This window comes from Phyllobates terribilis, unplaced genomic scaffold (assembly GCF_046119375.1).
Source record: "Phyllobates terribilis strain yellow unplaced genomic scaffold, ASM4611937v1 Scaffold_2__4_contigs__length_985480577, whole genome shotgun sequence".
Classification (NCBI taxonomy): domain Eukaryota; kingdom Metazoa; phylum Chordata; class Amphibia; order Anura; family Dendrobatidae; genus Phyllobates; species Phyllobates terribilis.
Window position 1 is genome coordinate 356,239,919 of NW_027362762.1, and position 27,600 is coordinate 356,267,518.

The 27,600-nt window shown below is 42.4% G+C and overlaps 1 protein-coding gene across 2 annotated transcripts in view; it reads right to left on the reverse strand.

Annotated features, from left to right (window-relative positions):
• The window catches only part of GPM6B (glycoprotein M6B), a 154,023-nt gene that overhangs the window by 103,587 nt on the left and 22,836 nt on the right, over nt 1-27,600 (reverse strand). Inside the window, exon 2 of one of the 2 annotated variants that reach the window (XM_073664632.1) lies at nt 5,488-5,601. The exons of the other annotated variant lie outside the window; for it this stretch is intronic. Coding sequence (XP_073520733.1) covers nt 5,488-5,601 — 114 coding nt within the window. The remainder of the gene's footprint in view (nt 1-5,487; nt 5,602-27,600) is intronic. 2 annotated transcript variants of the gene reach the window in all.

The following is a 27,600-nucleotide window of genomic DNA, read 5'->3' on the forward strand; positions in this document are numbered from 1 at the left end:
ATAATACTGTTGGCAGATGTGACAAGACAAAAAAAAAAAAAAAAAAAACTAAAAACTGCAATAGTGCCACCAGCAGGCACATAAGTGGAATGAGAACTGTAGAGAAGTACAGATCTTATTATTTCAAAAGATTCTATGGTAATTTCAAGTTATGTATTCTTGCATTATTCAATTGCTTGTGGCATACAGTTAAATTGGTGGTAAATATTAAAGCTGTATAAAATATGTAATCACAATTTAAATAAACTATATGCTTATATTATGACACCATTATTGATTCATAACAACTGCCTTATTGTCATATGGATTGGTGTGTTTAATATGGTACTCAATGTTTAGCCATAAAAAAAAGAGAATAAATCATAAAACGTGCTCCTTCCAAAAGAGATCTTCAAATAAGAATACTGTGATGTTTAAAGCAATATTTACACAGCAGATTTCTCACACTGAAAAATCCGCCAAGGATCTGTAAGAGAATCTGTGGCAGAAATCTGATGCTGGCCCAAGGATTTCTGCCCTGGATTTGTAGTTTGATGTGCCATGAATGCACAGGAGGATTAGACTGAGTCAGTAGGGTTAATCCACAGTTGACTATCCAATGCAGATTCTGCATTAATAAGAGATGAGAGGCGGAATTAAAATCAATAGAAAGTAGAATACATGTGGATTTTGGCGCAAAATTAACAGCTGCACCTATGTGCAATTTACTTTGCATTTTATAAACATAGGAAAGTAAATTTAATAATGACAAATTTGAGTTCTTTCACTTTAGAGACCTAATTCAAGTTTTTCAAAGATCAAGATATACAGATTTAAAGGGGTATTCCCATCTCCAAGATTCTATCCTAATATGTAGTAGGTATAATAATAAAAATATTGTCAAATAGCTCCAATTAGAAATATAATATAGTATTTTTGATTCGCTATGCCACTTACCTCATGTGCAGGCATTGCAGGACCTTAGGTATCCATGGTTACGACCACTAGCAACTAGCTGTCACTTTATTAGTTGATGTAACCATGCATACCTAAGATCCTGAAATGCCTGCGCATGAGGAAAGAGACATAGCAAATCAGAAAAACGATACTACATTTGTAACTGGAGGTATTTGCTAATATTATTATTACTACACCTACTACATATTGAGATAGGATCTTGGAGATTGGAGTACCCCTTTAAACTTCGGGACCCCTTTAAACTTCGAGAAATAGTGAAAAAACATTGCCAACACTAGAGAAAGGTCATCACTTAGCTAAACTCTTGTGCCTGATGCATATTTCATAAAGCTGTCCATACACATTAGCATAATCCCAGCTAAACCTTCTGTTGTTGGTGGGATCAGAATATGATCTAACGTATATGGGGGCAGTGTGTCCCACAATATCTGTTAGTGGATAAAAAGTATGGGGCAAGTTGAGACCGCTTATTCCCCCAGGAGATAAGCTTGAGTAATTATTCTCTGCATCCTACTGAAATAAACATGATTGCTCAACTGATACAAGCATGCATGTTTGCGAAATAAGTAAACCGCTGTCAGCTTGGTGTATGGTGGCCTTTAGGTACAGTTACTTTAACAATTTATTTTTATTCATTGAAGGCAGTCAAAATGAAAAATTAAAGGAAATCTGGATCTGTAGGATCAACCCTCCTAAGCGGTCTATATAGGCATGCAGGGCATAGAAAGTTGAACAAAATGATAGTTATTCTAGAGAAATCCATGTTTTTCTTATATGCAAATATGCTATTAAAATCTATGGACCGGACATGGATTTGCATGAGAATCTGCCTCTAGAGCTTATTTTTTTCTAAAAGAAGCATTACCAGTGTGATGTTTAATGACTGACACTTTCCTTTCATAATAATACGCAGGTCTGCAGTGAGATCAGAACAAACACAGTAGACCAGAGCCAACACAGCACAGCAGAAGTAAAGTTTGTCTCACTACAAACACATTTGCAGCTCCAATCTTCTTAGAGTGCTTCAGCCTACATCTCACAGGCAGCCAGTGTAAGGGAAAAGCAGTACAGCAGAGCTGACAACACTATGAGAAGACAACAGAAAATGTGTTTGTATTGAGACAAGGTTCAACTCTGCTGTACTGTGTCAGGTAAAATCATGTACAACTCTGCAGCAGAGCTGACAGCACGAAGTGCTGCTGCAAATGTTTGTAATGAAACAAATTTCAATTCTGCCGTACTGTGTTAGTTCTGATCTCACTGCAGAGCTGTGTGGGATTATGAGAGCAAAGTGTCAGTCATTACTTGGTTTACACTGGTAATGGCTTCTCATTTAAAATAAGCTCTGGGCGCAGCTTCTCGGGGAGCCATGTGTCCAGCCCATCGATCTTAACAGCTCATTTACATATAATCAAAATGTGGCTTACTCTGGAATAAAACACTGGAGTGCAGGTATCATTTTATTCCACTTTGTGTGATCTAATTGCTGATATAGATAGCTTAGAAGGATTGATACTACTCTTAGATTCCCTTTAAGCATCTAAGAAAACCGTATGAATTAAAAATTAGCATTTTTTGTCAGTTTCCATGTTCAGTCTGTATATCAGTGGCATACGTTTGATGCCTAGTACATGAGTAGGGTCCCAATATCCAGTGCAATATAATGTAATATTCTGCACTCAGAAACTTGCTCCATATGTATAGATGAGCCCCATTTGTAAATATAACAGACTCCAGAGTGCTGTAGAAGAGCACAGAAAACACGTCATAATGTCTTTACAAAAATCAAGACATGTAGTTCCTTACAAAATGTGATTCAAATATGTGCATGCAACCTTTAGTTAACATCATTCTACCATATACATTTCAAACATCGGCCACAAAATGGACAACAGATTAGGAGACTCGAGGGCCCAGCCACCACCAGGGTAATTCAGAACTTGACTAATGACAAACTTTATTATCAGGGTACAAGGAGGAACTACTATATGAGTCTTTTTGTCAAAATCAAAACTTGGAATGTTAACAAAGAGCAGTAGATTATCTGCTCAATAATTTTTAGACAACACAATTTTATTTTAAAAAATGATATCGACATGAACATAACCAGGCCAACTACAAGTTTTTGACTTAACATTATATTATGAGCTTGAACAAAGGAGTTTGGCAACACTCCAAGAGTAGTTTTTATTTTTAGGTAGCAGCCCCATTAGAGGGGTTTTAATTTCTGCTACCCCATATAATGTTATAGTTCTTTACCTCACAGGGTTCGCACAGTCTTCTGGTCAAATTTATCAAGGTGGAAAACGTCTTTATAGACTCATTAGATTTGAAAATGTGATCATCCAGCACTTTCCTTTTGTGCAAGCATATACAATAATATCTTATTGTATACATGTACACCACAGAATTCCCTTCAATAATGTGCTACTCAGCACCATATGATTCACTTTTGCTTCCCTAATCCTCGATTCCGAGGTTATCCAAAAACCTTGAAAACTGAATAACATTTAATGTTTGTGGTGCATTTTATTCTGCAATAATACATATACTGCTACAGCTTCGAGCCCTGAACAAAAACCTTGACAGAGCAGACTTCTTTTCAAAACAAAAAGGTGCTATAAATTAAAGTACATTTCTATTTATTTGTTAAAAATTTCTTAAAACTTCTATAATTTTTGTTTTAAAAAAAGTCCTGCATATATATTAGACATTTTCTTATAATCAAAAGGCAGAGATGATGAAGCTCCTAAGCCCCAACGCAAATCTGTAATATGGTCCCTACCTACAATGTTACATGCCATTTACATTTTTGCATCTTCTTGTATGGAGGAGGGTGCTTTGGCATCATTAGAAGAAAAAATTACATATACACTAGCATCCAGAAGAAAAGAAGAGTGGAAGCACGGATCTAAGAGCATGAAAAGACTATGTATACTAGTATGCATACAAAAGGCTAGATGACCAAAGTTTTTTCTGTATGACCTCAGAAGAGGCTTGGCAAGGTAAAAACTTCCTATGCACAACTACAGCACACAGAGCATTTATGGAGCTGACTGGACATTAATAATGAATCTTCACTGAAATGCAATTTCATTATACAAAAAGTATGGGTCACATGGGAAATACACTACATGCTCCATGGCATTCAATTATAAATTATTGTGGGTTGTTTTTTTTTTTACTTGCCTTTGACATGAGGAGACAGCAACAAAAAATTTGGTTATGCTTATGAAAGGGACAGAAGTGATGCTTATTCTAAAAGACTGCACTAAAACAAACAAAAAAAAAACAACCAAATATACAAGTGTCCTATATGCACAGAACAGATTAAGCTATATCCAAGTGAGGTCATCAGCGAGGAGAGAGCAGTGTCAGAAGAGAGGAGAGAGCGATGTGTGTGTCCTCTCCTGCACAGTGACAATGATCATTACATGAAAATAAGCAACTTTGTAATGTATCTGATCAGAGAAATCTGCTTCTTCCTCTGCCAGAATTGATCAATCATTATCAAAATTCTCAGTTCTGAGGTAAAATCTGTATTCAGTGAAGGCAGACTTTCCCATTACGGAGATAGGAGAAGGCAGCTGTTACTGATACAATTATATGTAGACGGGAGGAGGGAGGAGCTAGAGACAGAGCTCCGCTCCCTTCTATCTACATAAAATTGTATCAGTAACAGCTGCCATCTCCTATCTCAGTAATGGGAAAGTCTGCCTTCACTGAATACAGATTTTACCTAAGAATTGAGGATTTTGATAATGACTGATCAATTCTGGCAGAGAAAGAAGCAGATTCCTCTGATAAGATATATTACAAAGTTGTTGTAGGGTGTTAGAAATATTAGAAAGCAAATATTTAAAAAATGAAATCCCTCCAGTTTATCAACCAGTAGTTTAGAAATTCTCAGGGTCTAGAATGCTACTCCAGAAGTTTTAGGGCAAAAAGACAGTTAGCCTGAACAGAAAAGAGCATTAGACCGCAAATTTCAAAACCATTATTGGTTAATAATTTTTACTACAAAATTCTGATAAAGAAGATGCATGAAGAGGAAAAAGTCACAAAAAGGGCAATATTTCAAGGGTTTGGTTAAAACAAGTTCTAACCCTTGTTAGAACGAAGATTTCTTTTTGCCAGATGGGCACTTTTTTCCTGTTACATTCATTTTCTATGGGGCTGCCAAAAAAAGTCGAGCACATGGCAGTGCCACGGGGAATGAATGGAGCAGCAGCTATCGAGCAGGTGCAATGCTGCTCTATTCTATTGGGGATAATAACTTCTGCCGACCGATGCGGGTCAGAGAGGTTGGACCCCCACAGATCAAAAAGTTATCACCTATCTTACTGAACAGGATAACATTTTCGTCAGTCAACCTCCTTAATCATTGTAATTTGTTGGATGTACAGAATACAAATATTCCCCACAGAGCCAATCACTTATGCTGTTAGTGGATTTGTTTTACTCAAGTGAAGTTCATTGCAAGAGTGGAAAGAACAGTCCACATTCCATCAGATTACAGAGGACACTTACAAGCCAGGCCGCTCTGCTCTCCAGCTGCTGTGTTTGCTGCAGCTTCAATAGGAATTTTCTGGTGACTTTCAGTGCAGACAGATGTGCTCATATCAATGACACAGGAAGAGGGTTCTGGCAACAGAATTGGACACATTACAAAGAACCTTCACATACATCTATATAATGCTGAAAAAGGTCTGCTGCTGGATGTTACATTGTGGCTCAGTTCATACAACAGTGCACTCATGACAGTGACATTAAAAAACACACTTATATCGTTCTACCATTCATACCGCATATTATGAGGAGTCTATGACCGTATAGAAAAATACTAAAATAACTTCTAAGGTTTTTAAGCACTCAATCAAAATCAAATGCATATATCTACAATACTGGTGGATCATATCAGATAAGAATGGAACATTGGATAGATAAGGTTTTATTAGGCTCTGTTTACATCTACATCCAAGTCCAGTTGGAGGCAAGTAGCGTTATTTTGCCTGTCGAAAGAATGGATGTCTGTGTATTATTTGACGGATTTGCAACAGCACGTGGCTTCTGATAAAAATGGAAGCCACTGCACAGATGTGAACAGAGTAATAATGCCATTATTCCTAATACTTTAATAAATGCACAAATCATTTAGCTTTCTAAAAAGAACAACATATCCCCTTAACACATTTATTTTGAGGTATAAGAATAGACGAGAAAGCGTCCTAAAGTCTTCACTAATGTTCAGTTGAAAAAAAAAAGTATAGAATTAGGAAGTCCTGGGATACCATCCAAAAGCATAAGAGTATGCGTAACAAAAAAAAAAGTTAATGGATTCAAGAAAATTACTGACTAATCCTACCTAGTCAGAAATAAGTTATTCTGTTATTGGGGTTTTACAAAGCTAATATGCCAAAATAGACATGAGATTTTCATTACAAACTTACAATTGCCATTTGGCTTGGAAGATACTCTTGATAGTTACTCAGAAAAATAAAAATAAATCACTAGAAAAAAAAGGATTAGAGATTCTGAGAACAGTTATTGTCTCTTAGCTAGGGGATATGTTCATTAACAGTAATAACGGACATTTAAGTTCCCTTATAGATATCATTTGAATATACAAGGTGTCATAAGAAACAATCACAAAAACACTGAACATGAATAGTAGCAAACAACAAAATGAAGCGCAGAAGTCTATAGTTAAACAGGTTGTCCGGGAGGTGTTTTTTTTTCCTATGGGCCTAAACATTTGCTGCCTTTTGTACTCAGCGCCGGCTCAGAGCGTTCAGTGGCCGCTCCTGCCAGCGATTCAGCTGTTCCACGTCAGCAGAGCAGCTCTTCTTCCAGTATGCTTAGTCTACAGGGCATGACTTCCGACATCATGCTGATTGACAGCTGGCTTCCCGCAGTTAGGCAGCGGAGAGCCGGCTGTCAATCAGCATGATGTCGGATGTCACACCCTGTCGACAGAGCAGACTGACATGGAGCAGCTGAATCGCCAGCAGCGGCTTCTCTTCCTATGGGCCTAAAAATTAGCAGCCTTTTGTACCCAGCACCGGCTCAGAGCGTTCACTGACAGCTCCTGCTGGCGATTCAGCTGCCCCATCAACATGGTGTGACATCCGACATCATGCTGACTTGACAGCCGGCTCTCCGCTGCCTAACTGCGGGAAGCCAGCTGTCAATCAGCATGATGTCGGAAGTCATGCCCTGTAGACTAAGCAGACTGGAAGAAGAGCAGCTCTGTTGAGTGGGACAGCTGAATTGGCGACAGGAGCGGTCAGTGAACGCTCTGAGCCGGCGCCAGGTACAAAAGGCAGCTAATTTTTAGGCCCATAGGAAGAGAAGCCGCTGCTCTGTTGATGGGACGTCAATGGAAGCTGCTGAATCAGACAGGAGGAGTCTGATCGGACTCGGGCACAAGAGGCAGGTATTTAGAAACTACCTGCCTGTTAGTTCTTGGGCACATTGTAAAAAATAAATATATAGTCCCAGATAACCCCTTCAAGTAATGACATTGTTAAACCTCTACAATTATTTCAATAGGATTGATAAGACAATACAATAAAAAGACTAATTGACTTCTACACTTTCTGCTAAGCATCAAATTGGTGAACTATTATGACAAAAAAGCATTGTATTACTGTAAGATGTTTACCCTCATATGAACACTGTTACGTATTGCAGAAAGAAACTTGATATTAACCAGACTCTACTATGAATTCCTACAGTCACAGGAACAGCGGCGTTGAATGTAGTCTGTTATTCAGAGAAATAAGTTCCTGAGCTCTGATGCAAATCTTTACCAGGCCACGACACTATCACTTGCCTTTTATTGTGCTGATCGCCTGTTGTGTGGTAGAAAGGCTTTTGGACCCCCTCAGGCATCAGGGTCTGGGTGCAATTACAACCTCAGCAGCTACATCACTGCAGATGTTTTATGTAAAAGGATGAAGAGAGGCTGAGTATTGACATATGGCAGTGCTTTGAGCATGCTCAGCATCCTATGTAGTACTCACTAGAGGAGGGAAAAAGGAGGAGAAGTGGACAGTCTCTTCCACTTGTCAATGATGTGATCCTGTGTTATTTGCATCCAGAGTTTTAATCAAGATGTTTAAAAAAAATCCTAAATACAAACCTTTTTATATCTCTTCTTATGTACCTGCCAGCATTTGTGCTACAGACCCATCCTTCTTCCTGGTTCACCAATAGGAAGTTGGTATTATTGCACGTAATGTTACAGGTAAAGTAGAGCTGCAGCCCGGTCACAGTCACCATTTTTTACAGATCTACTAGCTGATATACTTGTTCACTCTTCCCAGTAGAACACTGCGGTGATCACACTGCTCTCACACCCAAATATAGGCAGCCTGCATGAATAAGTGCTGATGCTACAGTAATAATGGGATATGTTACATAGCAAATTCCTTCTACAGGGAAAAATGTAACATTTAATGTATGGTAAAATATTAACTAAATCATCTCTCTCAATCTGCTCCTGCAGTTAATACCAGCAGGGAGAAAATGGCTATAGTAATCTCTACCTACTCTGACAAATATTTGAGTAAAATTAAAAGTGCAGCCTGCAATGTCTAGAGATACGAAGCAGCACACAAAACCCAACTTTACACAGATTCCCTCATAAGAGACCATGCTCACCTCTTGCATGCATTTCTGTGTATAATGTGCTCATATCTGCAGGTCAGATAAAAATGTTAAAATGGATATCCATGAAAGGTATGAAATATGGGTTACTGCCTTGATATTTAGCTACTAGATTGCTATTAAAGGGAATCTGACACCACTTTGGAGATATCAGACCTCTACTATGGGCATACAGGGTATAGAAAAGTAAATCTATACATACCTGTACGGCTCATAGCAGAGGTCTGAATGCAGAGAAATGTAGTGTTATCTTCTTGGTTTTTCACAGGCTTGGCGTCCTCGAGAGCCAAGATATTCCCACCCATCTGCTTATTATTCCACCAAATCCCAGCCTATGTCCACGTTTACCATATTTCCCCCCCTCCCCGCACGTCACAGGGCCCTGAGCACAGTGCGCTTTTAAGCAGGCGTTAGTGAGTCACAGTGACTCCCCGGCGCCTGCGCAATAGAGCACTGCTGCACTGTGCTCAGCCAAATGGGTCCAGGAACAACAAACAAAGTAAGCTCCCTGTTAGCCGCGCTTTGCGCATGCGCCGGGAGGGGAGAAAAAGCACATGTCAGAGGGCCCTGTGACGTGCGGGGAGGGGGGAAATATGGTAAGAGTGTACATAGGCGGGAATTTGGTGGAATAATAAGCAGATGGGCAGGGGATAGCTCTGATGAACAGGTAATAAAGTTTGAAGATATTTTACTCAACGTTGATGTGCCAGTCATCCCCCCTCTTTTTTTCACTATATGCATTTTCTGTTGGTCAGCAGTATTGGAATGGCACCCATCAAGATAAAGACAAGTTTCACTTTCTATGAACGGTGAACAATAATTTTTCCTTTTCTCAGTATTATAGGTTACTTACTCACAGTTACTTTAAAGGGGTTTTTTAATGCAGAAAACCAAATCACAGACATTTTAAAAGAGGTTGTCCACTACTTTTTCATTGATGACCTATCCATAGGATAGGTCATTAATGTCTGATTGGCCGGGGTCCAACACCCGGCACCCCCGTTGATCAGCTGTTCAGTTGTGGAATAGGAGGCGGATGTGCAGTACCAAGTAGTGTTGAGAGAATTTGTTCGGCATTTCAAATTCGTGTTCGGGTGTCCGACTTATTTGCAGCAAAAAAAAAAAATCGCCTCCACCCATGAACATCCCTGATTTGCCATGCTGTCACGCAGATGACATCAGCGTGGCAAATCAGGGATGTTCATGGGCGGAGCCGATTTTTTGGCGAGAACAAGTCGGAACCCCGAACAAGAATTTGAAATGCCGAACAAATTCACTCAACACTAGTATCAAGCCTCGGTCACTACCAGGAGGCGGCCAGCTCCGCAAATGAGTACTTCCAGCCAGCAGTTGCCACCGACACCGGTAACAGCTGATTGGCCTTGGTCCGACACACGAGACCCCTGCCGATCAGATACCGATGACTTATCCTAAGGATTGGTCATGAATGAAAATGTTGCGGACAGCCTTTTTAAGTATTAAAGTAAAACGCTTCCTATAGCAGCCACCAGATTGTGACACCACAACCGTGAGTATGTATTAGGTCTTAGGTAGCAATTAGAGCTCCATTAGTAAATAGTGTTTTATCCACTGTTCAATAGGGAGCTGGCTATTCAGCACAAATATTCCCCTCATAACACTATACTTGTCCTAACTAGTGCACTCATTGTGCAACTCCATAGACTGGAATTTGAGGACACTTTCTGTGCTAGTAAATTTAGATCTTATACATGAAGTGTCGACAATTATATAAAAGACTAAGGGAAAGCCATTTTTATTTATACATATTCTACAACCACACCATTGCAATAGTTAGTTATCCTTAGACCATTCTGCGGAATCCTGTTCATTCAATCAGAATATGCTTTCCACTTGCAGAACGCATGTCACAAGTAACCGTTGAGAGCCTATGTACAATTCTGAAAATCATTCTGAGATATTTCACTGCTGTAATTAAGTAACAGATATTTTAAAAAGTTTTGAAACTATAAAAATAGGTATTGCCTCACCAGGACCCTTTCATATCTCCGATTAGCCAAATTAGAGATTTGATATGAAAGAGCAACTCTGTACTAGAAAATCATCCCACTGACCCAAGTGCCAAAACTGACTTGTCTTTACAGAGGCATATAATGAAAAAATAAAACATGTAGCATGCATCTATAATATGACGTGAGATGCGTGTCTCTGTCTGAAGCCTTTATAGACTGCGCAAGCGCGATACGCCTGCGAAGTCTGGCTCCAGACAGAAGCAGGTATGGAGCCGGAGATCGCGGTATGCGTAGACACTGAACGCATACCGCGAGTGAGGCGTCGGAATCGGCTCATGCGCATAGCGCTATCCGGCGCCATTTTACTGAAGACACATTTGCAGTGTGTCTTCAGCAAAATGGCGCCAGACAGCGTGGTATGGGCACGCGCGTTCTCCGGCGCCGCACTCCTCCCCCGGCCTCCGGCAGAACAGGACGCAGCAGCGCTGGAGCACTGGAAAGAAAGGCGAGTATAAGTGTTTATTTTTTTTGTATGTGTGTGCAGCGTGAAAGGGATGAGGGGTACCCACACATACCCGGATTGGGGGGTACCCACACATACCAGGATTGGGGGGTGAGGGGTGCCACCACATACCAGGATTGGGGGGTGAGGGGTGCCATGCATACTAGGATAGGAATGAGGGGTGCCATGCATACCAAGATTGGGGGATGAGGGGTGCCATGCATACCAGGATTGGGGGATGAGGGGTGCCATGCATACCAGGATTGGGGGATGAGGGGTGCCATGCATACCAGGATTGGGGGATGAGGGGTGCCATGCATACCAGGATTGGGGGATGAGGGGTGCCATGCATACCAGGATTGGGGGATGAGGGGTGCCATGCATACCAGGATTGGGGGATGAGGGGTGCCATGCATACCAGGATTGGGGGATGAGGGGTGCCATGCATACCAGGATTGGGGGATGAGGGGTGCCATGCATACCAGGATTGGGGGATGAGGGGTGCCATGCATACCAGGATTGGGGGATGAGGAGTGCCATGCATACCAGGATTGGGGGATGAGGGGTGCCATGCATACCAGGATTGGGGGTGAAGGGTGCCATGCATACTAGGATAGGAATGAGGGGTGCCATGCATACCAGGATAGGAATGAGGGGTGCCATGCATACCAGGATAGGAATGAGGGGTGCCATGCATACCAGGATAGGAATGAGGGGTGCCATGCATACCAGGATAGAATGGTGGGGACAGGATGGGGGCAGCACAAATACCAGGAGGGGGGCAGTACACGCCAGTATGGGAGACCATATACCAATAAAAATGCTTGCCACCCGGGCGTAGAACGGGTTCAATAGCTAGTTTATTTATAATGGGGCATGTAAGACACAGCATCATAAAATTGGAATTCTTGGTTGGAGGAATACATAGAAAATTATGCCACCAACGGAAGGTAAAAATCATATGTGAACAGATACATTATACTACTTTCACTCCTGGGAAAATGTATGATCAACTCAACTACAGCTTTCCCTGTAGAAAAACAGCTCAACAGCAACCTGACTTCAATTAAGAGTGATAACTCGCCTATCTTTCACATAATATTAACCCCTTTACCCTCGAGGGTGGTTTTCACCTTAATGACCAGGCCAAATTTTTACTATTCTGACCACTGTCGCTTTATGAGGTAATAACTCTGGAACGCTTCAAAGAATTGCACTGATTCGGAGATTGTTTTTTCGTGACATTGTAATTCATGACAGTGGTAAAATTTGTTCGATATGACTTGCGTTTATTTGTGAAAAAAAATGGTAATTTGGCAAAAGTTTGGAAAATTTAGCAATTTTGAAATTTTCAAACTTTTAATTTTCATTCCCTTAAATCAGGAGAGGTACGTGACACAAAATAAAATCGGTAATAAATAATATTTCCTACATGTCTACTTTACATCAAAATAATTTTTGAAAAATAATCTTTTTTGTTAGGAAATTAAAAGTTTACCATCGATTTCTCATTTTTCCTAAAAAAATTTTTTTTTTTTTTTTTTTTTTTTTTTTTTTTTAAAAGGGACCACATTACTTTTGAAGTGACTTTAGGGGGCCTATATGACAGATACCCAAAAGTGGCACCATTCTAAAAACTGCTCAAAACTACATTCAAGAAGTTTATTAACCCTTCAGGTGCTTCACAGGAATTAAATGTGGAATGAAAAAATAAACATTTACTTTTTTCACAAAAATGTTACTTTAGACCAAATTTGTTTTACTTTCACTAGGGTAACAAAATTTGTTGTGCAATTTCTCCTGAGAAAGCAGATAACCCCATATGTGAAGGCAAACCACTGTTTGGGCGCAAGACAGGGTTCGGAAGGGAAGGAGCGCCATTTGACTTTTTGAATGTAAAATTTGCTGAAATAATTAGCGGACGCCATGTCGCGTTTGATGTGCCTAAACAGTGGAAACCCCCCACAAGTGACACCATTCTGGAAACTAGACCCCTCAGGGAACTTGCATAGATGTGTGGTGAGCACCTTGAATCCCCAGGTGCTTCACAGAAGTTGATAATGTAGAGCCGTGAGGAAAAAAAAACAAAACATTTTTTCCCGTAAAAATGCTCTTTTAGCCCCAATTTTTTTTTTCACAAGGGTAAGAGGAGAAAATAGACCCCACAATTTGTTGTGAAATTTCCCCTGAGTATGCAGATCCCCCATATGTGGTCGAAAACTACTTTTGAAGCACAGTGCAAAGCTCAGAAGGGAAGAAGCGCAATATTGGAGTTCAGACTGGACTGATTTGAGGGTGCCATGTCACATTGGCAGAGCCCCGGAGATGCCTGATCAGCAGAACTCCCCCCCCACCCCCCCCATAAGAGACCCTATTTTATAAACTATACCTCTCAATGAATTCATCTAGGGGTGCAGTGATAATATTGACACAACAGGTGGGTCACAGAATTTCATACCATTGGGCAGTGACGAAAAAACAATTACATTTTTACCACCAAAATTTAGTTTTAGCCTCAGATTTTACATTTTCACACTGGGAAATGAGTAAAAATGGAACCCAAACTTTGTCCCACAATTTCTGCTGAATGTAGAAATACCCCATATGTGGTGGTACAGTACTGCTAAGCCATAAGGCGAGACTCTGGTGGAACGAAGCGCTATTTGCCTACTGCAATACAGATTTTCCTAGAATAGTATGCAGACTCCACATACAGAGCCCCCAAGTGCTAGAATAGCAGAATCCCCCCTCTAGTGACCCCATTTAGGAAATTACACCCCTTCGGGAATTTATCTACAGATGTAGTGACAATTTTGACTCCATGGGTGTTTTCCAGAAAAAAGCAGCAGTGGATGTTGCTAAGTGAGAATTGCAAACTGCCATTGTAGTGATCAGTACGTTGTAGTGACCAGTACGTTATGCCCAGCTCGTGCTTCTGGAGACATGCACCCCTGTAAATTAGATGGGCTCTCATCCCTACAGAAATGCCAAACATGTGGACGCTAAATGTGGTTTAAGCACACTGTGGGGCTCAGAAGGGAGGGGCGTGTTTGGATTTGGGAATGCAGAATTTGCTGAATTTCTCTTGGAGGGCGAGGAGCCATTTAGCTTTTCCAGAGCCTTTGTGTTACAAATGTAGCACCCTGAGGATTCGGCTGCTACAGGGGTATTGCACCTCAACCCAGAGGTGTGATATTCCACTCCCGGGTAAGGATGGAGTGTGGAACTGAGCTCAGTTAGCTGCATGCACTACACACATCCCATTTCCGGGGAACAGACCGATGGTACTCCCACTAGAGAAATGTGCAGGTACGACAGTGTCTGTTCCTGGCTGGAGTGGGAGGGGGGTGGAACATCCCAGTAGTGTAGGGGCAGATAGGGGGAGCAGTCTGGGTAGTGCTAGGAGCTCATTGGGTGCTGGTCACCTGAGCTCACACATAGAGGGAGTATATAAGGTGGGAACCATCTTAGATCAGGGTCAGTCAGTCTTTTGCAGAGTCAGAGGAAGAGAGCAGAGGAGAAGAGCAGCTCTAAGGCCAAGAGAGAGAGAGAGGAGAAAGAAAGACCCAGAGGGGGAGAAAGAAGGAACTCCAAGAGCCCAAATTAGACCAGAGGGTGAAGAGTTGGCAACAGGGTACCGGATCCCAAGCTGGCAGAGGCTACAGCACACCTTAGCCAGGAACCGGAGGTCGTGGGCAGGATCGATCTGCCACGATCACCCACCAAATCCACCCGGAAGGCAGACCAGGAATAGGGTCAGGGAACCCAGAGACAAGGGTTTACCACTAAGAGGCCCGAGGGAGCCGGACATAGGTGGATCCCTGGTGGGGAAGGCCAGAGAAGAGGACAGGACAGAAAGGGAGCTCAGGACCACGCTCCAGAATCACCTGGGGGTTGGCCGAGTCCAGGACCTGGTGGACGCAGCACGGCTCGGGTGGTCACTCAAGGCCGGAGTGACCAGAACAACTGCAGTAAGTAAACAAACCCTGAACTGCACAGCCCGACTCTGAGTCTCATTTCCATCCCCGCTGCACCACCACAACCCCCATCCTCTGCAACTGACCCCCTGAGGCTATACCCCTCCCGTTGGGGGTTATACTACCGAAGCTGCACAAACACCATCAGCCTCAGCGGACCCTGCTGCAGCGGCGGCCGTAGCGACCGCAATTCAACGGGTGGCGTAGTCGACATAAAGAACATCCAGTAACATCATAAGGACTGCCACACACTGAGCTTGACACCCTGGGCACGGACCGGGTCACAGCCACTCGGAGACTACAACCCCCATCTGATCCGGCTCCGGGTATCCCTAACAGCACTGGCCCAGGGGGCGCGTCACAAATAACGTGGAAGCCCCTTATATTTCCGATAACAGATGACGGACCTGAGTGGAGGCTTTTATTGTGGATTGAGCTGTAGCTTTTATTGGGAACATTTTACATAACATTTTGGATCACATTTATCCGGCGCTCTACGCTGAGCACGTACATCAGGGTTTCCATCTAAATCTCAGAGCGACGCGAGTCAGATGAAACCCTGACAGATCCATTCAGAGGATTACAGCAGGGGACACCTAGGAGAGGCGAGTATATGGACTTTATTATTTTATACTTATTTTTACACAGGTGGACACTGCGGGAGCAGACACTACTACAGCTCACAGCACCGGCAGGGAACCATGATGAAGGCAGCGTTCAGCACCCGGCGCTTGGGAACAGCGCTAACTGTAGCGCCGATTCCCAGGCGCCGTCCGTGTGAGCCTGATGTGGCACATGGGCGGCACACGGTTGCCACACACGGGACAAGGATATCTCCGGTACCAGAAATATCCGGACGTGTGAAACTAGCCTTACTCTGGAATCCATCTGGCCGCTGTTCAACTGTGTCCTTTTTTTTTCCAGAAGTGCACAAAACTAAGGCTGACAGAATAAGCTGATACCCGGTGGCGATCGCGCGCACACAGAAGCGTGGGCGATCTCATGACGTATCCATACGTCCAAGGTCGTTAAGTACCAGCCAACCCTGTCGTTTGAATAAGGTCGTAAAGGGGTTAAATATAATACACTAACAAAAAGGAAAGAAGAAATCAGGAAGAGCATTTCATGCGTGTATTTTCAGTGAAACATTTGAAACAAAAATTCACGAAAATAGCCTCAGATTCTTCACTGGATGAACCTAATGTATGGTAAGTGGGCTCGGTCTTCTTTTAGAACAGAGTTTCAATATATTCTTTTATAACTCGTGTGAATACATGGCACTGTACATGCAAAAAAGGCTTACAATACAATACATACCAAGGTACATAAAGCAAAACTACACATGGCTAACTGACAATGGGAAAGAGGACCCTGCCCACGAGGGCTTACAAGCTACAAGGAAGGGGAGAACCTTTAAAATTAGATTAGGAATGTCATGACAGTGTTTCTGAAACCATATTACAGGCAATAGTCACAATAAATAAATGTCAGATGACAAATGTTATTTTTCTATTTACTCCAAACTTCCTCTCCAGTTAGGAAAATTAGGAAAAAGCATACATTTACCAGTTGAGTCACTCCACATCTGTGAATGCTTTAGAATGCACAACATAACCAAAGTCGATGTTATCTGTATGGGAAATTCTATAGCAGCAATTCTGTAGTTTTATAAACTAATCTCTGCATGTAATTACGGCTGTTCATAAGTGGTGCTATCTGTTAAAATGATTACCTAATTGAAAGAATCAAACTTTTGCAGGTAGTTTTTCTGTTACTACCAGTGTATAAGTATCAATTCTTATAATATTTTAATAGAAATGGCCTATAAGAAGTTGTCCACTATTCAAACAACCACTTCTGAATCCTTAGGTTTCCCCCTAGTAAAATAACAACACTTAAACTCATCTCCGCTGCGGATATCGTTCTAGCGGTGTAGGCACTGGCTCTCCCAGGGCTCATGTGACAGAATTACGTCATACGAGCCCTGCAGCCAATCAGCGGTCGCTTCACAATCCCCTCCTTCTGATGTAATGGACGTTTGGAGGAGGCGAGACTTGTAGCTCTCATTTCCTCCAGATATCCGATTTGTCTGAATAAGGGGAGAGTGAAGTCAGCGTTCATTGGTTGCAGGGCACGAATGACAAATATCACGCGGGCCCTGGGAGAGCTAGTGTCGACATCACTGGAACGACGCCCGCACCGGAGATTAGAAGAGCTGTAAATATTTTGTAAGGGAGAACATGGTTATTGAGAAGGGGTTGTCTTAACAGTGGACAGCCCCTTTAAAACATAAAAAGGAAATTCTAATATTTTGATAGGTATTAAATGAAGTAAAATTCCAGTAACTTCATTTCTTATCAACTGACATTTTAACATACCTATACTATAGTTTACCTGACATCATTTTCTACTTTTTATATGTTCTATAATGCTGAGGAGATAAAAAAAAAATATATTTAACATTTTTATTTGCCCGCTCAAGTCATCTACACCTCAAAAACACTTCTAGAATTCGACCTTTTCTTACCTTTGACGCTGCAAAAACTTACTGTTGCTCTGATTCATTCTCGCCTGGACTACTGCAACTCTATACTAATCGGTCTTCCTCTTACTAAACTTTCCCCTCTCTAATCTGTCCTAAATGCAGCAGCTAGGACCATATTCCTCACCAACCGATACACCGATGCCTCTTCCCTGTGCCAGTCATTGCACTGGTTACCCATCCGCTACAGAGTTCAATATAAACTCATCACCCTCACCCACAAAGGGCTCCATGCTTCAGCACCGCCCTACATCTCCTCTCTCGTCTCAATCTACCACCCTACCCGTGCTCTCCATTCTGCTAATGACCTAAGATAAACATCCTCAATAATCCAGACCTCCCACTCCAGTCTCGAAAGCTTCTCACGTGCTGCGCCAATTCTTTGGGATGCACTACCCAGGACTCTTCGATTAATCCCCAATACCCACAGTTTTAAGCGTGCCCTAAAAACACATTTCTTTAGACTGGCCTATCACTTCACCTATCTAACCCCCCCTCCCACCCCCCCACATACAAAACTTCCTTCCAAATCAGGCCACTCATATCTTCTGTTCACACACCCCATCACTTAGACTACTGCATCTGTACTTGTTCACATACTGTTTGGTGACTGGTTCATTTAGCATTAGATGATTACCCTATTTATTACATTGTTGATTGACTGTACAATAGAAGCAATTGTTACCATCCACCTTTCGTGTCTCCCCTATTTCCTCATAGATTGTAAGCTTGGGAACAGGGCCCTCTCTCCTCCTGGTATCTGTTGATTTATGTGATTATTGTTATTCTGTAAGGTCTTTTATGTCTGTACAAGTCCCCTCTAAAATGTAAAGTGCTGCAGAATATGTTGGAGCTATAGAAATAAAAATTATTATTATTTCTTTAGGTCATTGTCTTTGGGCACAGATGGCATTACATTTGTTTGTCTGGTTGGGTCTTAGTAGGAAAAGTTAACTTAGTGCAATGTAGCAATGCCAGGTATGCTAGGGTTAAATCCTAGCTCTGCAGGCTTTGATTAGCGCACCTCGCTGGTTCTGCATATAAACAGGCTAGGTGTTCATCTAAGTCAGTCTGTTGGGAAGACTGAGCAGACTGGATGTGTCCTGAAGTTGAGGAGAGAAACAAGCCAGAGTGGTTGCTATGGATGATAGCAGTTTTGTTTGCCCAAACTGGGGCTAGCTCAGCAGTGGCTTAAGTAGTCCGGGTCTAACACGGTTTAGCCCCTGGACAAGGCTAGGGATTTAGGTTTATGATTTTGTTGTTTTTTTGCTGTGTAACCTGTGGAAGGCAATAAAAACTGCACGTGTTTGGACCAAAACCGCATTGCCTATGTGAACTCTACCTAAGCGCTAATGCCAACCAGAGCGAGGGAATCCCTACAGCAGCTAAATCAGGGATTCTCAAAAGTTTTCTACTGAGGTCTCACCAAACTGACTGGAGTCCCCCATGCACACTAACATCCCTGGCGGCGTGCTTGCATAGTGCACTACTTCCCACTATGCAAGACCGCAATCTTACCTGTCAGTCCAGCCTGTAAACCGTGCTCCAGTTCATGCTGTGTGCATGTCTCTTGACTGACTGCTTAGGGCGGCGGCCCAGTTACTTCCTGATTCTTATAGCTGCTGTGGGCATACCCCTAATGCGTCTCCAGCCTATTGCTGTGAGTCACTGGATATTTAAACCCCCTCCACCCAGTAGGAGGTGCCTGAGCAACACCTTCACTCAGTTAGTCTTTGCTACTGTATTGCCAGGTCCTGTCCTGTTTCTAGTCTGTCTCTGCCATTGAGGGGGCTGCATTCCTAGACCTGTTATCTCTGACTTCTAGTCTGTTCCCACCACTCTGGGGGCTGCATACCCAGGCTCGTTCTTGTATCTCATTGCAGTAGCAGTTCCTGTCTGAACTGTGTCCTAGCCTGTTACCTATTTGTCTCTATGTCCGTACCTTCCCTTTTCCTGCAGTATCTGAACCTGCACCTAACTCCAACTCGTTGTCTCTGTACTTCTGTTTGTGAGTTTTGTGTCCACTCGCTACTTCATGTGAAGTACCTTGTGTGTATCTGGTTCTGCTTGTCCCTTTTCCCTTCCTCCGTATCTTCCTCCTGTGTTCTAGCCATCTTCCTGCATTTTCCTGTCTGTTCCATGTGAACAGAGCCCTGTCCTCTCTGCCTTGTCCACCGCACCTGCGGTTTCGCTCCGCTCTGTCTTGCCCACCGCTCCGGGGGTTTCTCTCCGCTCTGACTTGCCCACTGCTCCGGCGGCTTCCCTCTGCTCTGCCTTACCCACCGCTCCGGCGGCTTCCCTCTGCTCTGCCTTGCCCACCGCTCTGGCGATTCCGCTCTGCTCTGCCTTGTCCACCGCACCTGCGGTTTCTCTCTGCTCTGCCTTGTCCACCGCTCCGGCGGTTTCGCTCTGCTCTGCCTTGCCCACCGCGCCTGCGGTTTTCGCTCCGCTATGCTTGCTCACCGCACCAGCAGCTCCTCTCTGCTCTGCCTTGTCCTCCGCTCCGGCGGTTTCGCTTTAGTCTGCTTGTCTACCGCATCTGCGGCTCTGTACCTGTCTCCCAGTCTGTACTGGACCCTATCCAGCCTGTGCTCCAACCTGCTAGTAACTCCCTGTCTGCACTCCAGCCGTGCTTGCCAGTATCTCCCTGTCTGCATACCAGCCGTGCTTGCCAGTGCCCACCTGTCTGCATACCAGCCGTGCCTGCGAGTGCCCACCTGTCTGCATACCAGCCGTACTTGCCAATACCCACCTGCCTGTATGCCAGTCTAACCTGCCTGTTCCTGCATTCCCCGGTGGGGGTCAACAACTGTGACCGGGGTCTGACCTGGAGTCGCACCTGGTTCCTCTGCTCGGTTCCTCCTTGGTCCACGGAGTCGACCAAGCCGCCGTGTGACCTTGGTCGGATCGGGTTGATACTTAGTTACGCCCCTCTAGGCACTCCTCGGTTCATGGTACAGTGGGATCACTAATCACGCTCACACCAGTCAGTCCAGGCGCGAGCGTAACACACATTAGATAAAACACGTCAGAACCCACTGATTTTTAGTGGGATGGGATGACCATCTAATGTTCATGAGGGGCATCCAACTGTCATTGGCTGATTCTGTTTGAGGACATAACAATCGAGTAGTTGGAGTGCAATCACCCAATCTGGTGTTCACCAGTTATGGCAGAGCCTCTCTCAGAGAACACAGGACCATTCAGCCAAGTGTTCCTGTGGGGAGTTGGAAGACTTAACAGACACCTGAACAATACTTTGTCCGACAACAATCTAATGTGTTTTCCAGCTTAATATAATGCCTGAAACCAAGATTATGTCTGGGCTTCATCATCTGTAGTTAAAGTCTATCCTCAAATGAAATAGATCTCAACATTTTCCTTTTCTTAGCCTCCGAAACACACTAGAATATTAAAAAAAGTACAGAATTAGTCAATGATGTTAATAAAACAGAGATTGCAGAAATGATCGAAAGGACTACTCAGTATATGATCACGGCTGTGAAAAATCCTCCTTTGCTGCATCTCAGCTAGTGAGGCCAGCCGGTCAGTTGGAGTACCACTGAGCTAAACAATACCCATCATCTGTAGCAGCCATTTCAGGCTGCGGAGAGACTAAAGGTGCAACTACAATGCACAGTGGGAACACATTCCCGATAATCAGGCCACGTAAACCGGTTGCTGAATACCTGGCAAAGCAGATAAATTATGATCTTCTGATTTGTTTAAATCATCATTCTTTGCAGCACATTTTAAACAGAATCTGTGCTGCCGAGAACAAAGGAAATCTATGCGCACTGAATGATCTACTGATAGTTCTATGCGCATCTGAAGTGTGGTCTGTCTACTCGGACAACCCCTTCTGAAACCCTATGGTTCTTCCCAGTAAAATAATAACACACTCCACTCCGGTGATGGCGCAGTTTCAGCAGTGTCGGCACTAGCTCTTGGATGAATCAAGACATCCGGAGGAAGTAAGTAGTTGCAGCTCTCACTTCCTCCAGCTATAAATTAAGTAGGGGAGAGTGAAGCCAGTGTTGATTGGCCACAGAGATTGCATGACATAATAATGTCAAGCGATCCCCGGGAGAGCCAGCGCTGACACTGTGGGGAAAAGAGCAAGCATCAGAGTTCAGTAGACGTGTTATTATTTTACAAAGAGAAAACATAGGAATTCAGAAGGTGTTGCTCTTCTGTAAAAAAATATTCCTTTACAAAAATGATTTTCAGGAGAAAGGTGGTGATCATAATGTTGCACATTTAAAAAGAAACCCCGACTATTAAAGCTACCTAAATGAGATGGGAAAAATCCAGTAAAGATACATTTAAATATACTGTATGCGTTTCGCTGTGATATTGGTTGTAGCTTTTATAGAGATAATGGTAACATTTTACTATGTAAAAATGCACCAAATTAGCTGCCATGCTCCAAACACCTCACTAAACATACTAGACAACAAGAAATGACAAAAGAGAAAGGTGTGCAGTTTTTACCTGTCTGGTCTCATTTTATACGGTCTAAATTACAGATAATATTAATACATCTTCCCCATGATTTGGGAATGATATTAATAGAGAACCATATCAATGTATAGGTACGATTGCAAAAATGGGGCGTCATCCCAATTACATTAGAGATATACCTATACATCTCTCTTCCAAGAACAGGGGTCAAACACTCACAGTATAACCAATGTTAGCATGCTATAACTGTGTGATGGGAAAATGACAATATATCCTTGCGTGATTACAGAGCTGGATTTAATTGATCTAAATTTGATTCTAATTTCCTTTTTCCTCCATGAGGATTTCCTCAGAATAACAGCTTTGCTGAAGCATCTGAAACCAAATATTAACCATGCTTTCATTTAGTACAAGCTCTGAATTTACATTTTTCAAGGCATTCCATGAAGCGGAAGAGTTAACAGCAAGATTAAGAATTAGCCTCCCCCTGTTTACGATCCAAACTAACATCTACCTCCAGAACAAATAAAATTACCCTGCATTTCATTTCTAGAGCCTCATTTCCTAATTTGTCATAGAAACAAGAACATTTTTCTGCTAGTTACCAGCAGCTGATGGCTGACACCCACACACTCAGACTGACAACTGTGAGCAAATCTATAACCATTCCTTAGGATGAAGAAAAAAAAGGAACAACATCCTCCCACCATCTCTAAAGAAATGCTAGTCTGATATTAAATAAAAGCCGAATATTGGCCACTTCAGGCAAGTTCATATGAAATGTAACCATCTTTGTTAATATCTGGAATCAAGTATGACTTGTGATCTGAAATACTCCTATTCCAGGTTACATGTTGTACAGTGCAGAGACACGGTCTTAAGGTAGACCACCTACCTCAATAGACAAAATCTGAGCTGCTGTAAACAGAAGCCTGAATTCTTTGGTTGGGGGTAATCAAAGGTTGCCAAGTATATATACATATATATGTATGATCAAAAGGTATCAATTGTGGGGTTTTCTACTGATTTGTGTACAGTAATTTATTAAAAGAATGCACCAAATGTCTAATACCAATGATTCTGGGACCGTGGAGCCCTTATTGAATGAAGAAGCGCATCTTCTTTTCATTCATGACGGGCTGCAGACCTCCATTCTCTGGTATCCAGGATTCTTTTGTGCCAGCGCAGGGAGAGGGCGGTCTCGTGACCGCAAATATGCTATTTGGATACTTCTGGCCACATTCCGACTGTTTCTGGCCCTGCTCAACACATTTGTATTGAGCGAAGCAGCACCCATCTAATCGGCACGTGACCGCAGGTGTGCAAATCGCAGACATGAGGTCACGCGCCAACAGCTCCCGCCGCCGGTGAATCCTCACAGTGCATGAGAAGTGAGGATGCAAAAGTCTGCAGTCACATACAGTGACACCAGACTTGTAGATTAAGATCGGACAACTCCTTTAAAAGTACTGCAGTGCTGTAGTTCGCTCAATGATTTGTCTACACTCATTGATCCTCAAAATTCATAAGTTGTGGGCGCCTTCCCACTTACAAGGGTGTCATCCAGATGCAAAGTATGAGAACAAAATTGTCAGTGGTAGGAATCAGATGCTCATTAATACCAGGACTCTGTGCCAAGTTAAAGTGGCAGAAGATAAAAAGTGCTTTTATAAAAAGAGGCAATGAATATTGTAATCAACACACCACTGGCATTAGGGTCTCTGTCACTACTTTATACTTCTCCTTAGGGCAGCATAATTCTGGTGACAGAATCTATATACGTCTTTTCCAAAAAAAACACTACTCAAACGCCGGATATCAGGGACCTAAGCTGAAAAGAGTTTATATCACGTCCCACATAATTTTATGGATACTGCATATTTAGGATTCTGTGGGAACATTGCTTGAATCTTAAAAAATACAACAGCACTTGAAGCCACAGTCTCAAAGATTTGCTTTATGCTGTTTAAGAGATAGTCCACCACGGGGCAAACTTTCAGCAAGCAGAGCAGCTTGTCCAAAATTTATGGTGTGTAATAAACACAAGGTTAGGCCACGACCCCACTATCGGTATTTGGTCAGTATTCGATCAGTATTTTTTCTTAGGAGTGGGAGGCAAAACCAGGAGTGGGTGATAAATGCAGAATTGGTGCCCTTGTTTCTATCATACCTTTTCTCTGATTGTTCCTCACCTGGTTTTGGCTCCCACTCCTGAGAAAAATACTGAACGAATACTGACCAAATACTGATAGTGGGGCCGTGGCCTTGGATTCAGCTCCGCCAGTCAGATCGTGTGACCACAAATTGCATAACAGCAGTCACGTGCTAATTAGCTTCCAGAATGTTCAATATGGAATGTTGCAATGATTTCCAGAAGTTTTCTCCTGGGTGAAATAAAAAATTTAAGATTCCGAATAATATATACATTTTGTAAACGTCATCAGTTCAATAAACTTTCTTTCACACCTGAAAAGTCAAAGTGATGCAATATATTGTCAGGTCAGACATAACTTAGTTTCTGTGACACTTTTGAGCTAACCTATTGCGCGTAGCATAGTAACTCAATAATACAAATTATGTATGGCATTTAATCATTTTTGACAACTTTTAAAAAATGGCATTTGGGAGGGAAAGAGTTTTGCAAAATGCTGCTGGAAATTTTCAACCCTAGCAAACGTCCCTTTTTGAAGTCACACCCCTCCACATCGGTGTCCTCCAACTCCATGAATATTTTCCACCTCCTTGACCTTTGCATCCCAAGATGATAGGACACAAGAAACTTTTCGGAATCGTTGATTTCCAGAAAAGGGGTCTGGGAGATCAGCCAAGTTTTCCAGGAGGTCTCCCCTTTTTCTAGTAGGGTTGGCAAGTATTCTATTAATTAGGTTGATGTTTTTAAAGTAAAATATAATTATGGTATATTTTCGTTTAGCACCAGTCCTGTTGTTCACAACAGCTCCAGAGAATCAAGGATAATGATGGACAGCCTCACTAGTTATTTGCATTCAATGTCGCTATTATTCTCTTACAGAAAAAGATACTTGTTCAGAACAGAAGTGATTGCAAGACTTTGATAGAACATTATAAACAATGAGCACAAAGAGGTCTATGTACAAAAACTGCCACATTGTCAAAAGTATCAGCAGAAAACCAACGCAGTTCATGTCACAGAAATCATGAAGACATTTTACAAATGCTTTCTAATACATTGGCTTTTAAAGAAATGTAGCCTTACATAATGATTATCACTCATTAAAAATATGTACATATGACAAAAGAAAATTCCAAACTCAATATGGTCCAGATAAATGTCTAAAATATGAAGACATACTCTAGAAGGATTTATTTTACCAACGCAAATACAGGTTGCTTCTCACAAGATTAGAATATCATCAAAAAGTTCATTTATTTCAGTTCTTCAATACAAAAAGTGAAACTCATTATATAGAGTCATTACAAACAGAGTGATCTATGTCAAGTGTTTATTTCTGTTAATGTTGATGATTATGGCTTACATCCAATGAAAACACAAAAGTCATTATCTCAGTAAATTAGAATACTTTAATAACATTTTTCAAGCTGGTGTTATAAAGTCCGAAATGTCGGCCTACTGGATTGTATGTTCAGTAAATGCACTCAATACTTGGTCGGGGCTCCTTTTGTATCAGTTACTGCATCAATGTGGCGTGGCATGGAGGCGATCAGCCTGTGGCACTGCTGAGGTGTTATAGAAGCCCAGGTTGCTTTGATAGCAGCCTTCAGCTCGTCTGCATTGTTGGGTTTGGTGTCTCTCATCTTCCTCTTGATAATACCCCATAGATTCTCTATGGGGTTAAGGTCAGGCGAGTTTGCTGGCCAATCAAGCACAGTGATACTGTTGTTTTTAAACCAGGTATTGGTACTTTTGGCAGTGTGGATAGGTGCCAAGTCCTGCTGGAGAATGAAATTTCCAAAAAGCTTGTCGGCAGAGGGAAGCATGAAGTGCTCTAAAATTTGGAAGCTTACTGAAACAGACTAAGGGACCTTTTTAAATGCCTCAGAAGCCTTTGCAGGTGTTTTTTGTTAATTATTCTAATTTACTGAGATAATGACTTTTGTCATTGGCTGTAAGCCATAATCATCAACATTAACAGAAATACACACTTGAAATAGATCACTCTGTTTGTAACGACTCTATATAATATAGGAGTTTCACTTTTTGAATTGAAGTACATTTTGAACTGAAATAAATTAACTTTTTGATATTCAAATTTTGTGAGAAGCACTTGTAGGTATAAAGTCTTAGCTGCACCCAATCTGATGTCTCACACACGCCATATAGAATATGTGAGGCTGATGAGATCATGAGTAACGCTGGCCATAAACATGAGACAGCTGTCGAGTGAACGATCTTTTGACTGACAGATGTCTCTCCCGAATCGTGATGCGAGATGGGAGAAATCTTGCATGGAAATTCCAACAGCCCGATCCTTCTCACCCCATGACATCATCTGAAGGTCGGGAGGACAAGTTAAACAGCAGATACCTGGCTGGCCGGCTCCACTAAAATTAGCAAATTTGGACAACATTTATTTAATGTATATGCGGGGCCTTAAGCAGTACACTGTAATTAATGTAGAGTGATCTGTCCTGGTGATCAAAATTAAGAAATTTCTGGAACTGTTCATTAAGTTTACTGATGATGTCATGCAAGGAACCCCAATGGGGGATGCAATTTGCCTTAGTAGGACATATGGACAAGGAATGTCTTCATTAATTAAAGGGGTTGTCTGGGACTTTAAAACCCTTAGGATAGGTCATCAATGTGATCGCTAGGAGCGCGAAACTCGGCACCCCTGCTGATCAGTTGCTTCTGGTGTCTGCGGCGGTTCAGTCGCATAACTACTCAGTTGCACAGCTCCATCGACAGAATAGTGGCAGTGGCCGGGTACTGCACATCCACCCCCTTCATTAATTTGAATAGGTGGCAGATGTGCAGTATCGATCGTGGATACTATACAGTCGAATGAGTATTTGCAGCTAAGCAACTGAGCCGTTCCGGTCATCACCCCCAACACCGGGAACACTTATGACCTATTTTCAGGATAGGTCATCCGGACAATCTATGTAACAAACTTGATTCATTATTTGCAGTTTTTTTGTTTTTAAGTCATTTTTTTGTTTTGGGCTATTCATTGACTTTCTTTTTGCGTCAACCCTGAAAATGCTGCAAGGAGAGGGTCGGCTCAGGGAACCAGGCTGCTTTCAGCTGCACAGGGGTCAAATAAAGCCCAGTAACCAATATGTAAAAAAAATCATGTGATGGGCGGGGCTTGCTGTAAGGGGGCGTGGCTTTACTGGACCCCACGGTTTAGTGCAGTTGTGTGGCTGGGGCATTATATAAAAGGCATAAATATTTATTGTTTACATGAGACAACTCGTCTTTCCAGAGTGGCCTATACTATGGATCCCCCTGGGGCAGTGGGGGAGCTGTCTGGTTGCACGAAAAAGAGGAAA